The sequence below is a fragment of the Sphaerodactylus townsendi genome, linkage group LG15 (assembly GCF_021028975.2).
Source record: "Sphaerodactylus townsendi isolate TG3544 linkage group LG15, MPM_Stown_v2.3, whole genome shotgun sequence".
NCBI classification, from domain to species: Eukaryota; Metazoa; Chordata; class Lepidosauria; order Squamata; family Sphaerodactylidae; genus Sphaerodactylus; species Sphaerodactylus townsendi.
The window spans coordinates 34,761,739-34,775,778 of record NC_059439.1 but is presented as its reverse complement, the minus strand read 5'-3'; the positions used below and the strand labels follow the sequence as shown (position 1 = coordinate 34,775,778).

Genomic DNA, 14,040 nt, shown 5'->3' with positions numbered 1-14,040 from the left:
CATGCGGGCTCTTCCTGAACTGCACTGAAGTTCCCACCCCACCCCACCCCACCCCATCCAACATCAACCCCAAACCTCCCACTTCACCAAGCTTCACATTCTGACCAGACGGTGGTTGAAAGGCACTCCTCTGGCTTCCGGGCATCCAGCTGCTGTGAGAATCTAAACATCCGGGGGCCTCCACTCTACATGGGTAGGGGGGAAAGGTAGAGGGGCCTCCAGGGGATCGAGGGGAGAGAGGAGAAACACAGGATCCCTGTTAAGCTGGAGCGAAAATACCACGCGCTCCATTAGCCAGAGAGAATGTTTGTCTTGGACCTGTAGCTGAACAGTGAACGGGCTCAGGTGCCGGTTACGTGTTGGGTCTGAGGCTAAGCAAAGGAAGAGGGAACTCCAAATCCAAAACCTTTAGAAGAAGAAGAAGAAGAAGAAGAAGAAGAAGAAAAAGAAGAAGAAGAAGAAGAAGAAGAAGAGGAAGAAGAGGAAGAAGAAGAAGAGGAGGAGGAGGAGGAGTTTGGATTTATATCCCCCCTTTCTCTCCTGTAGGAGACTCAAAGGGGCTGACAATCTCCTTGCCCTTCCCCCCTCACAACAAACACCCTGTGAGGTAGGTGGGGCTGAGAGAGCTCCGAGAAGCTGTGACTAGCCCAAGGTCACCCAGCTGGCGTGTGTGGGAGTGTACAGGCTAACCTGAATTCCCCAGATAAGCCTCCACAGCTCAGGCGGCAGAGCTGGGAATCAAACCCGGTTCCTCCAGATTAGATACATGAGCTCTTAACCTCCTATGCCACTGCTGCTCTTTATTAGGCATAAAACCGGTGTGTGTCATAAATTCCAAAGACAATAAAAAGATCATTATTGCACAACTTGCAGTCCACAGAGTAAAAAATGTAGCAACAGCTTCAGAGATTTCAGCATTAGAGTTATTTAGAAGCTTAGCCATTTTTTATCTTATCAGAAAGGAGCATAAATCCTGTTGGTTACACAGTTCTCAAATCAGTTCTGATGTTGTTGTATTTTGAACAGTGAAGCAGAATATGAGAAAGTGAATCAGTTATATCGGGACGGAATCGACAGCAACGCTAAAGAGGGAACTCGCAGACCCTTTCCCAAACTCTATATCCTTTGCAGCAAACTTGATGTGCGCTCTCTCTCTCTCTCTCTCTCTCTCTCTCTCTCATGGGCTCATCTTCACTTCCAGCTGGTAAGCATAATTTATGGGCGTAATGGACTGCAACTTGCAAAGGGAGGGAGCCAAACGCTTCACCCCCGCCCCCCTGCCTCTCAGACTGAAGCCACAATTTGAGGGGGACGATCAGGAAGCTGTTCCAGCATTCCATAGTTGGGGGGGGGGGGGGAGTCCATGCAGCTGCAGCTGTGGCTGGAGCACAGGCGGTTTGGCAAAGACAGTGTGTCTGTTCTCCGCTGTTTCCAGGACACTCTCAGTCCAAACGGAGCCAGCTGCTGGGAAGGTCTCAGTGCAGGATTTCTTGTCTTGAGTTTCAAGAGTCTAAGGCAGGGGTGTCCAACTCTGGTGCCCCAGAGGTTGATGGACTACGATTCCTACCAGCCCCTGTAATTGGCCATGCTGGCAGGAGCTGATGGGAATTGTAGTTCATCCATCTGGGGCACCTGAGTTGGACACCCCTGGTCTAAGGGCTAGAGGCAAAGTGAGGGGAAACTTCCCCCGGGGTTGCACGCACGCCCTGCGCCCCTGCTGCCCCCGAAACGCCCCCACCACTCCCCCTCCACAGCCTGGCCACGCCTCCTCCGTGGATCTGCCCGGGGCGTCATGCCCCAGCCCACCCCGTTGGCGCTACGCCTCTGCTAAGGGCTACTCACTGCAGATACAACCTTAAAACCTTTTCGTTCTGAACGGATCAACTGAAAATTACTGTCCATTTCTCTCTTTCTCACAATACTAGAACCAGGGGGCATTCATTGAAAATGCTGGGGGGAAGAATTAGGACTAATAAAAGGAAACACTTCTTCACACAATGTGTGATTGGTGTTTGGAATATGCTGCCACAGGAGGTGGTGATGGCCACTAACCTGGATAGGTTTAAAAGGGGCTTGGACAGATTTATGGAGAAGTCGATTTATGGCTACCAATCTTGATCCTCCTTGATCTCAGATTGCAAATGCCTGAGCAGACCAGGTGCTCGGGAGCAGCAGCAGCAGAAGGCCGTTGCTTTCCCATCCTGCATGTGAGCTCCCAAAGGCACCTGGTGGGCCACTGAGAGTAGCAGAATGCTGGACTAGATGGACTCTGGTCTGATCCAGCAGGCTAGTTCTTATGTTTTTCTTATGTTCTCTTTCTGCATTTGTAATTAAGACTGTGGTCTATACAACTGTGTATAGTTTACTGTACGTTGTATCCAGCATGGTGAAGTGGTTAAGAGCGGTGGACTCTAATCTGGAGAACTGGGTTTGATTCCGCACTCATCCACATGAGCGGCAGACTCTAACCTGGTGAATCTGGTTTGATTCCCCGCTCCTCCACTTCAAGCCTGTTGGGTGACCCTGGGCTATTCACAGTTCTCTCCGAACTCTCTCAGTCCCACAACTCTGCAACGTAGTTTAGCCTGAGAAGCAAGCTTTCATGGCGGAATGGCGGATTCGAACTCGGATCTCCCAGATCTTAGTCTGTTAAGTCACCTCCCGTTTGCGACGAAACTTGTCCTGGAGGAGAGCCACTGCGTGACGCTGCTTCTCCCCATGATTAATTTCCTCCCTTCCTCTCTTAACCTGATGCCTCTGATCTTTCCATTTGGCAGTAGAAGGGCCAGGCAGCAGGGGGGCATTTGGTTTCTCAATGAGTCTTTCATCGGGTCAGGAATGTCATCTTGGGGGAAGGCCAAGACTGCTGCTCTGGCGGAGATACCTAACAAGTTCGGGGAGGCTCCTCTTGCCAGTTAAACCGGTGCTGTATAAGAAAGATTTGGCAGCAAAAGTAGAGAGGCAGAGCTGAGTTTTTCCTCTATCCTTCTATTGCAGCCTGGCACAGTGCAAACAGGCAGAGGCATATCTAGGGAAAATGTAGCCCGGTGCAAAATCTGAGTTTTACACACACACACACACACGCACGCACGCACGCACGCACGCACACACACGGCAGAGGCGTATCTAGGGAAAAAGTAGCCCAGTGCAAAAGCTGAGTTTCAAACACACACACGCACGCACGCACACACACACACACACACCCCAGGCAGAAGCGTATCTAGGGAAAATGTAGCTCGGTGCAAAATCTGAGTTTCTTACACACACACACACACACACACACACACACCATAGGGGTGGCTGCCCTCCTCCACCATGACCAAAGAATTTTTTTTTGCACCAGGTCTTGAAGTCAGTGTATGGACCTGGGGGGAAGGAGAAGGGCTGTGGGGGGCAATTTTCCACCCCCCATGTGATTAAATGGCCGCAGCCCAGGGACATTTGAACCCATATGTCCCCCTGGGCAATACGTCCCTGCATACAGGTACGACTAAGTGTGGAGTGCCCATTTCTCATCGCCAGGCTCTTCATATCTGGAATGTACAGGTTAAAGCATAGGTGTCAAACTTGCCGCAAGTTTGACCCCTGTGGCTTAAAGGATCTAGAGCACAGGTGTCAAACTCGCGGCCCTCCAGATGTCATGGACTACAGTTACCATCATCCCCTGCCAGCACGATGCTGACAGGGGATGATGGGAACTGTAGTCCATAACATCTGGAGGGCCGCGAGTTTGACACCTATGATCTAGAGTTTCCAGTGGTTGTGAACTTTGGCATTGCTGTCCATGCAAAGATCAGCTTCCAACTCTGTCCCTCCCTACAGAATCCGATTCTACCCTTTTGCAAACACAAAAATGATCTTCCTCAGAGAATCCCCCAAATCCCACCCACGGATCATCAATCCAAACTTCTTCGGAACTAGGTTTTTCCTTCCTTGGCCCTCAATATCACTGCCTGGCCCGACAGCCAATGACACAATTCTCCGGGCGCAGTTTTTCCGAACTACTATGTCTCAATCTGTAAACATAGGAAAATCTGTCTACGGATTCCTCCGCACGTCCCCAGCCCACAGCCGGAGAGTCTAGATTCGAACTTGCCAGCAACGGCTCCAAATTGCTAGTTCGCAAAGACAGGAGCCAAACGTGGGAAGGCGAACCGGCCGGTCAGTCTGGAAGACAAGCAGGAGAGAGGAAAGGACTCGGACAGCACAGAGTTACTAAGAAGCAGCCCGAGAAATCTGCCACGGGAGAAGGGGATCTGGATAACAAAACAGTGTTTGTCCAGCGACACAGTAGAATATTGTCATCATTATTACAGAGCCGGGAAGATTTGCCCGTACGGCGCCTGATGGAATGACATAGGCAAAAACAGAAATCCCTATTCCCAAGCAGCATACAGTCTAAGACTGAAGAGACCACAAAGGTGCGAGAGAATGAACACATGCCCATGCTCAGAGGCGGGATCCAGCAGGTTCTCACAGGTTCCCGAGAGTAGGTTACTAATTATTTGTGTGTGCCGAGAGGGGGTGACTAATCGGGGATTTTGCCACGTGATTTTTGCCTTAGTTACGCCCCTCCTCTCAGCAGTAGCGCGCAGAACTTGAAGCAGTCTAGCAGGAGGTGCACCGGCGTGTGTGTGGCAGCCTGCGCCTGCGTGCATTAATTTCCTGCCCAAGGTCCTTGCCACAGCCCCGCCCCCGGAATGCTCGGCCACGCCCCGCCGTGCCCCGCCCAGCCCCATTGGCGCTACGCCACAGTTTGAATCCCACCGCCACGGGAACCTGTTACTAAAATTTTTGGATCCCACCACTGCCCATGCTGTCATCAAAGGCTGAATTACTGGGCAAGGAAACCCCCAAATTCTGTTACCAGATAGCCTCCAGGTCTATGGCTACACTCTGTTAAAAGGCCAGAGACACGGCAGCCTGTTACGTCTGGCTGCGGCCTGTGAGCAAAGGGCTCTTTAATTTCTTCCTCCCTAGGGTGAACAGCAACAGAGCCCTTGGCGGAGACCCTTCCTCCGTGCCTTCTTACCTACGCACAAACAGGAAAACTGCTCTTTCCTGTGCACAAACAGAAGGCGACTTGGCAAAGGGCTCAACTAAGGCCTCAGCTGCCATTTGCCATAAGGAGGTTAAAGAGCCCTTTGCTTGTAACTTAAACTCAATTAAAAAAAACCATCTACCAATTACAGAAGACAGTACCTTGGCAAAGCGCATTCTTCTCCTGTGACTCAGCGACTGGTCGCTTTTTCAACACCCAATCCATAATATCAATGCATGAGTCAACTTGGATCCTCACACCAATCTTTACCATCTACCCCCCAGTTCAAGCCACCATGTCTTTTTTTCAGTAGCGGATCCTAGAATTTGGAACAGGGTCTCTGAATTTCTTAGGAAAAGAGCGCACTCTTTTGACTTGTAGAAAGCTGTCTGAAACACGCATGGTTTTCAAGGATTTTTGCCCAGTAAACATAAATGGTTGCAAAATGTGGAGTGCCTTAAATCAGGGGTCCCAAACGTGGTCCCTGTGGGTCCCAAACCACCTGCCAACCCGTTTTTTGCCCCCCACCAGGTGATTTTAGGAAAGGGGTGGGACCAGGCAGGGCTTTTGCCCTGCAGTAATCCTGATTGGCCACACACAACTTTTGTGGCGTGCTCCGCCTCCCGCAGAAGCCATTTTGTTGCTGTGCCCCCCAAGCCATGCCAGAATTCCAAATATTATACACATAACAACACAGCACAAGTGTCTGGAATTCATCTCTGAATATCGAGTCCGTCCCAAGGACCTAGGATATTAGAGGTATTTGCATAGAATGTGTGCAGTTCCTAGAAGTGCTGCTTTCTGCAGCAGGTGGACTGATGTTCTGTCCAAGTTTAGGCTTTCCAGATGTTTTTCAAGATTTCTTGGGATTCCTCCTGGAGCACCGACTACTAGTGGGATTACTGTTGTTCTTTTCTGCCACAATCGTTCAACTTCAATTTGTAGGTGCTTAATGACTGTGATCTTTTCCGAAGCCTCATTTCCAGTCCTCTACCCTGCTGTCAACTGGCATGGCAACATGGAAGTAATCCAAACATGTTTCTTCTCTATCACTGTTATGTCTGGGGTGTTGCTTGGAGTCGTCACAATCTCAATCCTGTAATTCTAAGAGTCCCAAAGTATTTTTGCTTCTTCATTTTCTGTGGACTTCTCTGGCATTCTGCTCATTAGGTCTTGCTTTACGGGGCGGGCCGTGCTTTACCAAAGGTTCCAGTGCACCATTAACGCTAGCCTATTGTGACGTTAAAGATGATTGGTTTTGAACATTTTTCTTACAGCAGCAGATGATGTGCTCCACGGTTTCATCACACTCTTTGCACTTTGGCACTTTATTATTATTATTATTATTATTATTATTATTATTATTATTATTATTATTATTATTATTATTATTATTATTATTATTATTATTATTATTATTATTGATACAAAACAGTTATACACAGCAAGCAAGATCAATATGCTGGATTTTGTGTTACATCACCCGTCGGACACTTCCCAAGCATCTAGGACAGTGATGGTGAACCTTTTCGAGACCGAGTGCCCAAATTGCAACCCAAAACCCACTTATTTATCGCAAAGTGCCAACACGGCAATTTAACCTGAATACTGAGGTTTTAGTTTAGAAAAAAAATGGTTGGCTCAGAGGCGTGCGTTACTCGGGAGTAAGCTTGGTGGTAGTTGGTGGCTTTGCGTTGAAGCAACCAAGCAACTCTTCGAACGAGTGAATCACGACCCTAGGAGGGTTTACTCAGAAGCAAGCCACATTGCCAGCAACCGAGCTTACTCCCAAATAAAGGATTGTGCTTTAGTTCTTCGCATGAAAATCAGTGGGGTTTAAAAGCGCTTAACAGGGTTACCTACACTGCTTCCCCCAAACTAGGTCTTAGGTTTAATGCTAATAATCGAGCCCAGAGGCCCAGGCCAGCCTAGGTGTGGGTGGGAGGGGGGGGGGCGATTTCCCCCCCACATGATGAACTCTGTTTGTGTGTGCCCACAGAGAGGGCTCTGAGTGCCACCTCTGGCACCTGTGCCATAGGTTCGCCATCACTGATCTAGGACTGTGTGATGTATCGACGAATAATGCGTGCAGAGCCGAGTAGGGTGGCCTTTTGCAGCTGACATATGGTGATTTTGTCAGCGCCAATTGTTTTTAAGTGCTGTTCAAGATCTTTAGGCACTGCACCCAGTGTGCCGATCACCACTGGGACCACCTTTATTATTATTATTATTATTATTAAATTAAATTTAATATATCGCCCTATCCCCAAAGGGCTCAGGGCGGTGTACAGTATAAAATGTCACATATAAAAACATACATACAATTTAAAACAAAATATGCCCACAGACTCAAAACATTGGGGACCACTGTCTTAAATGATAGCTGCGGTCCTATGTACACTTTTGTGGGTGAAAGCTCTGTTGAACTCGGTGTAAAGCTGCTCAGAATGGCTCCGACTAAGAGTTTCAAACGACGTCACTGTGGGAGGTCTTGTTTTTAGACATCATTGTGAATTTTGGGTCCTTCATTGGAGAAAGAGGGTGGGGGGTGGGGGCTAATGTCACAAATAAATAAAAAAGCATTCTGCTTTTGTTTTAACTAATCGTGGAAAAGTTTAATAGTTTCCAGTCTTGTGAAACTTGAAGGATGAGATGGGTCTCCCAAAGGGGATCTGGGTGGAAGGCCCGAGTCCCGCCCCCATCCGTCCCAGCCAAGAAATGCAACTCCTGTTTGCCAGGCCTCTATACATAGAGACGTGCTTCTCCTCTAAAGCAGGACAGCTGTCTCCACCGTCCACAAACTTCCTCTGCCAGCAGGATACCATTTCGCAAGACAGGAAGTCACCAGCCATCTGAAATCCTATCCAGCAGCTTCTATAGCTGTCACCATAGGCAGAAACAGAATGTTTTTCCCTGTCAGGGGGTTAGACTAACTTACTCTGGTGGTCCCTTCCAAGTCTGACACTAAATCCATCAGTCGCTCAACCCCTAAGACGCAGGACTGGGAGGCAACACCAGAGTAAGACCTTGGGTCTATATTCGGTTTGGCGATGCTCTGCGGCCGGCAACGGGCTGCTTGTGGCGTAGGAGGTTAAGAGCTCGTGTATCTAATCTGGAGGAACCGGGTTTGATTCCAAGCTCTGCCGCCTGAGCTGTGGAGGCTTATCTGGGGAATTCAGATTAGCCTGTACACTCCCACACTCGCCAGCTGGGTGACCTTGGGCTAGTCACAGCTTCTCGGCGCTCTCTCAGCCCCACCTACCTCACAGGGTGTTTGTTGTGAGGGGGGAAGGGCAAAGAGATTGTAAGCCCCTTTGAGTCTCCTGCAGGAGAGAAAGGGGGGATATAAATCCAAACTCTTCTTCTTCTTCTTCTTGTGTGAAGCACAGGACTGGATGAGCCACTGGTCTGATCTAGCCAGGGTCGTCTTACAACAGTGTAAAAAGAGCCAGCGTGGTGTAATGGGTAAGAGCAGGTGCACTCTAATCTGGAGAACCGGGTTTGACACCCCATTCTGCCACTTGAGCTGCGGAAGCTTATCTGGTGAATCAGATTAGCTTGTGCACTCCAACACACGCCAGTTGGGTGACCTTGGGCTAGTCACAGTTCTTCGGAGATCTCTCAGCCCCACCCACCTTGTTGTGAGGGGGGAGTCTGTAAGCCCCTTCGAGTCTCTTATAGGAGAGAAAGGGGGGATATAAATCCAAACTCTTCTTCTCCCTTCCTTCCTGAAGCAAGACCATACAACCACCAGCCTCCAGCAGGGGAACCTATGCAACTCAGATCCCCCAAAGCTACCAGCAGGCTATCTTACTTCAAGATTTTCACCAGAAGCATTTAGTTTACTGCTGTTCGAAAGAGAAAGATGGGTTTGATAGGCCTTGGTTAGGTGCAGCCAGGAAGTTCTTGCTGCCCTAGCAAAATATCACTCTCAGCACCCCATAAACCTAAAACACTATGTCCTGCTTTCTGAATGTTGCCTGCTGCCTCCTCAACCACTTTCCTGTTTCAAATGCCAGCAAGGGAAGGCACAAAGGCTCCTACGGTTGAAAGTAAGACACTGCCTCAGACCGACGACAATAAACAAGAGTGAGAGTGCAAGAGAAAATTGCAGAGTGGCTCAATCCCGGGGCAGAATTGCACCATCCTTTGCGCGGCTTCGTGCGCGTCCGAGTGGAGCCACAAAGCCAGGTTCCACGTCAGCCTGCCTGAATAAAGAAAACATTCTAAGGCAGGTGGGATAATGAAGATGTGTCAAGTCACTGCTTGGAGTCACGCCAAGCCCTTCGGGGGACTAGCTCAAAATTGGCTCTCCGTCTTTTTCTGCCCCTCTCCTCCTCCAGTGTTCCCTACCAAACCCCAGGATGGAAGCGGCACAAATTGCAGCTAGTGCTTAGCTTAGATTTCAGGGCTACTGTCAACGACATAGATCGGTGCTAGGACACATGAAAGACTCACATTCTGTCTGTTTATATACCTGCTTGGAGCTCAGAGGATACAACTTTGCAGGCAAAAATGGGCTCAGGGGCCTTGGATACTCTCTGCCAATATCTCTCCCCCCTCCCTCCACAAACGCACAACATGGAGGGTCCTGATTATTCCCTCTCACTTGGCCCAAAGAGCAGTTTATGGCCCATTATGCACAAAGTGCTTTCCTCGAGGCTCTTCGCTTCACAGTGAGGTCGTAGTAGGATCTCCTTGAGTTCCTCTGTTTACACACAAGAGGGTGACCCACTGCTTGCTGGGTAGCTTGCCTGCCCCCACTTCCGGGTCACTCGGGGTCATTGCAAGATTGCTGGCTTTGTTTTTAAAGCCCTTTTAAATTTTTATATCAATATTTCTGGGTTATATCAATATTTCAGGGTTATAGCGTATTTTTTCAGGTGGGGGGGGAGATCGAAAGGAGTGGCAACCCCAAAGAAAACACTGATGTTTTCCCCACTTTCACTAACCATGGGGCTTTCAGAATCTGTGGAGCCATAGCACAGAGGGCGACTGCAAGGAAATCTCTGTGGGGCAGAGCAGCAGTGTATAATAATCCTTTTTCGTTCTGCCCCATTCCTTGATCTTCCAGTTTCATGCAACCAGTTCCCTGCCTGTTTTCCTTCCCACAACCTGACCACCAGCAGTACCTAAAGGACTAAAAAGGTCACCAAATCTCAAAGCCTCTCTGCAACCCCTGCTCTCTACTGCAGCCCTAGGACAGCGATGGCGAACCTTTTCGAGACCGAGTGCCAAAACTGTGACCCCAAACCCACTTATTTATCGCAAAGTGCCAACACGGCAATTTAACCGGAATACTGAGGTTTCAGTTTAGAAAAAACGGTTGGCTCCAAGGCATGCGTTACTCAGGAGTAAGCTTGGTGGTAGTCAGTGGGTTTGCTTTGAGGCAACTGTGCAACTCTTTGAATGGGTGAATCACAGCCCTAGGAGGGTTTACTCAGAAGCAAGGCCCATTGCCAGCAACCGAGCTTACTCCCAGGTAAAGGATCACACTTTAATTCTTCGCATGAAAATCAGTGGGGTTTAACAGCACTTATCAGGGTTAGCTACACTGCTTCTCCAAAACTAGGTCTTAGGTTTAATGCTAATAATTGAGCCCAGGTGCCCAGGCCAGCCTAGATGTGTGTGTGGGGGGGGCACTCTGTGCGTGCCCACAGAGAGGGCTCTGAGTGCCACTTCTGGCACCCGTGCCATAGGTTCGCCACCACTGCTCTAGGAAATCCGGACAGGTCTTAGTAACTTCTTGGGACCGAAGTTGCTAAGTTATTTGCTCAGCCCTCTGATAGCCAAACGGGGCCAACTGCTGGTGTTGCGAAGGTAGCTGGTCTGTTCACACACACTCATGAAATTCAATCTTTGGGCTGGCGTCGGCTCTCCGGGGTCTCAGACTGAGGTCGTTGACATGACCAGCCACACTGTCCTTTCATCCGGACATGCTGGGGACCCTCTTTGCGCCAAGCAGGCAATCTAACCCTGAGCCCCGGCCCCTCCCCTAAGTTACTCGAAGAGGAGGCAAAACTGGTTTGTCAGCACTGGCAAACGCACAGGTGTCTTTGGAGACAGGAAAGGTAGCCGCAGGAGATGAAAACTGAGCTGCGAAAACCGACTTGGCTTACTCACGCCTGATGGGCTCGTAGGCTGCTCCGGATAAGCTGTGATCCGGGAGGTCACGGGTTCAAAGGCTGCCTCAGCCCCCAATTTTTGCTCTCCCAACCGAAGCACCTCCGCTCACTAAAGAGGAAAGCCCTAACATCACCCTGCCTTATTTATTGGCTTCATTTGTAAGAACATAAGAACATAAGAAAGAGCCTGGCTGGATCAGACCAGAGTCCATCTAGTCCAGCTCTCTGCTACTTGCAGTGGCCCACCAGGTGCCTTTGGGAGCTCACGTGCAGGATGTGAAAGCAATGGCCTTAAGAACATAAAAACTAGCCTGCTGGATCAGACCAGAGTCCATCTAGTCCAGCTCTCTGCTACTTGCAGTGGCCCACCAGGTGCCTTTGGGAGCTCACAGGCAGGAGGTGAAAGCAATGGCCTTAAGAACATAAGAAAGAGCCTGGCTGGACTCTCAGACCAGAGAGTCCATCTAGTCCAGCTCTCTGCTACTCGCAGTGGCCCACCAGGTGCCTTTGGGAGCTCACGTGCAGGATGTGAAAGCAATGGCCTTAAGAACATAAGAACTAGCCTGCTGGATCAGACCAGAGTCCATCTAGTCCAGCTCTCTGCTACTCGCAGTGGCCCACCAGGTGCCTTTGGGAGCTCACAGGCAGGAGGTGAAAGCAAGGGCCTTAAGAACATAAGAAAGAGCCTGGCTGGATCAGACCAGAGTCCATCTAGTCCAGCTCTCTGCTACTCGCAGTGGCCCACCAGGTGCCTTTGGGAGCTCACAGGCAGGAGGTGAAAAGCAAGTGGGCCTTTAAGAACATACAGAAAGAGCCTGGCTGGGACTGTGACCCCAAGAGTCCATCTAGTCCAGCTCTCTGCTACTCGCAGTGGCCCACCAGGTGCCTTTGGGAACTCACGTGCAGGAGGTGAAAGCAAGGGCCTTCTGCTGCTGCTCCTGAGCACCTGGTCTGCTAAGGCATTTGCAATCTCAGATCAAGGAGGATCTTGCCTTTCTTCTCAGGGGGAACCCCAACGTAGCTGAAACCGTTCTCCGTTTTCTCCTCACAGCATCCCTGTGAGGTAGGCTAGGCTGAGAGCGTATGACTGGCTCAAAGCCACCCGAGGGAGCTTCCTTAGCAGACTGGAGATTCAAACCTAGATCCTAAACTTCACACAGCCACTCTGTGTTGCAGGGCTGTCCCTACCTTGCAGGGCTGTGGCACAGTGAACAAAGAGTGCCAAACAAAGGATTTTTACAAAATCTTCCGGTTCTCCCAAGAACAAACAGCAGTTATACTTTCCGGCACCACTGCCGACTTGCTACGACCCTCCTGCCGCTCCCCTGAACGGACGGGCGGATCTGCAGCCGTCCTAAGCGCTATACAAATCGTCCCATTAGCGGTGCGCGCCGCGACCCTCGCTTGGCTTTCTCCCCATGCCTTCCCTGCTGGGGGGCTTCTCACCGCCCCCCTTCCGCCACCCCTCCAGAGCCTTGAGATCCAGCAAGGATCAGCCCCCCTCGCTTTCCTACCGGGATCCACCGACTCCTGCCCTTCGGCGGCGCCCACCGCTCCCACCACTAGGCGGGCCAGCACGAAGGCGAGGGCACAGCCGGCCATGGTTCTTTTTTGGCGCTCCATGGTGTGGGCGAAGTGGGCACGGAGAGCACAGGCGCTGGGGCCCGCCCGGGTCTTTGGAGCTCTCGCGATCGGCGAGGGTGGATCTCTCGGAGGCTCCTCCCATGAGCAGCTGGGAAGGGAAAGGGGAGGGGAGGGATCACCCCCTCCGATTCCCTTTTGGCCCCCGGGGCGGGCTCGAACCCCCCCGACAAAGCCGCCCGGCGCCAGCCTTCCCCGCACTGCTCGCCCTTCCTGCAGAAAGCAGTCACTACAAACGAGAGAATCCACCCCTTCGTTTTTTCCCCCATTTTTTTTTTCAATGGAAGCCGTGGGAAAGTGGCCCCGGCCGCCGTCCAATCGAAGCGCAGCTCTGGCTGAGGCTCGCCAATCAGAACGCGAGGGGTTCCCCCTCCCCGGCCAATCGGGCGTCTAGAAAGTTCTGGATGGGGAAAGAAAGAAAGAAAGAAGAGAGGGGGCGAAGGGAGGGGATGGAGAAAAGGAGTCTTTATTAAGGAGTTGAAAGGGGTGCCAGGACAAGCCGCGCTTCCGTTACTGCCACGTTGCCAAGAAACCTTAAAGAGGGAGGGAGTGGGGAGCTGGCGACTGAGGATCAAAAGGGACATACTTTTTTCTTAACGCCAAGGTCTCTAGACCAAGGAAGGAATGAGGTCATAACGAAGTGAAGTCTTCCTGTCTTTGTCCTTTGGCAGCAGAGGGGACCTCCAGAAAAAGGATCTTCAGTGTGAGGTGTAAAAAAAAATGTGGTTTCCCCAAGCAGGGTTTGAGTTCCGCCCTTCCAATATTTTTGTTTTTAAATCAAAAAACCATGTCTTGTGGCACCCCGATTTTACCTTGTCAGCTTTCGTGGTTTACATAAGAACTAGTTGCTGGCTGGGAAAATCCCTTAGACCAAGGATGTCCTGGAAGAAGATGAAGAGTTGGATTTATATCCCCCCTTTCTCTCCTATAGGGGGCTCAAAGGGGCTTACAAACATTTCCCTCCCCCCACCCACATCAAACACTCCGAAGAACTGTGACTAGCCCAAGGTCATCCAGCTGTCGTGTGTTGGAGTGTACAGGCTGATCTGGATTCCCCAGATAAGCCTCCACAGCTCAAGCAGCGGAGCGGGGAATCAAACCCGGTTCCTCCAGATTAGAGTACACCTGCTCTTAAGAACATAAGAACATAAAGAGCCTGTTGGATCAGACCAGAGTCCATCTAGTCCAGCACTCTGCTACTCACAGTGGCCCACCAGGTGCCTTTGGGAGCTC

The 14,040-nt window shown here is 50.6% G+C and overlaps 1 protein-coding gene across 1 annotated transcript in view; it reads right to left on the bottom strand.

Moving 5' to 3' along the window:
• The window catches only part of PLOD3 (procollagen-lysine,2-oxoglutarate 5-dioxygenase 3), a 32,180-nt gene extending 19,092 nt beyond the window's left edge, over window positions 1–13,088 (bottom strand). Inside the window, 1 exon segment of the mRNA XM_048517573.1 lies at window positions 12,681–13,088. Coding sequence (XP_048373530.1) covers window positions 12,681–12,789 — 109 coding nt within the window. The 5' untranslated portion in view covers window positions 12,790–13,088.
• Window positions 13,089–14,040: the final 952 nt, after the last annotated feature.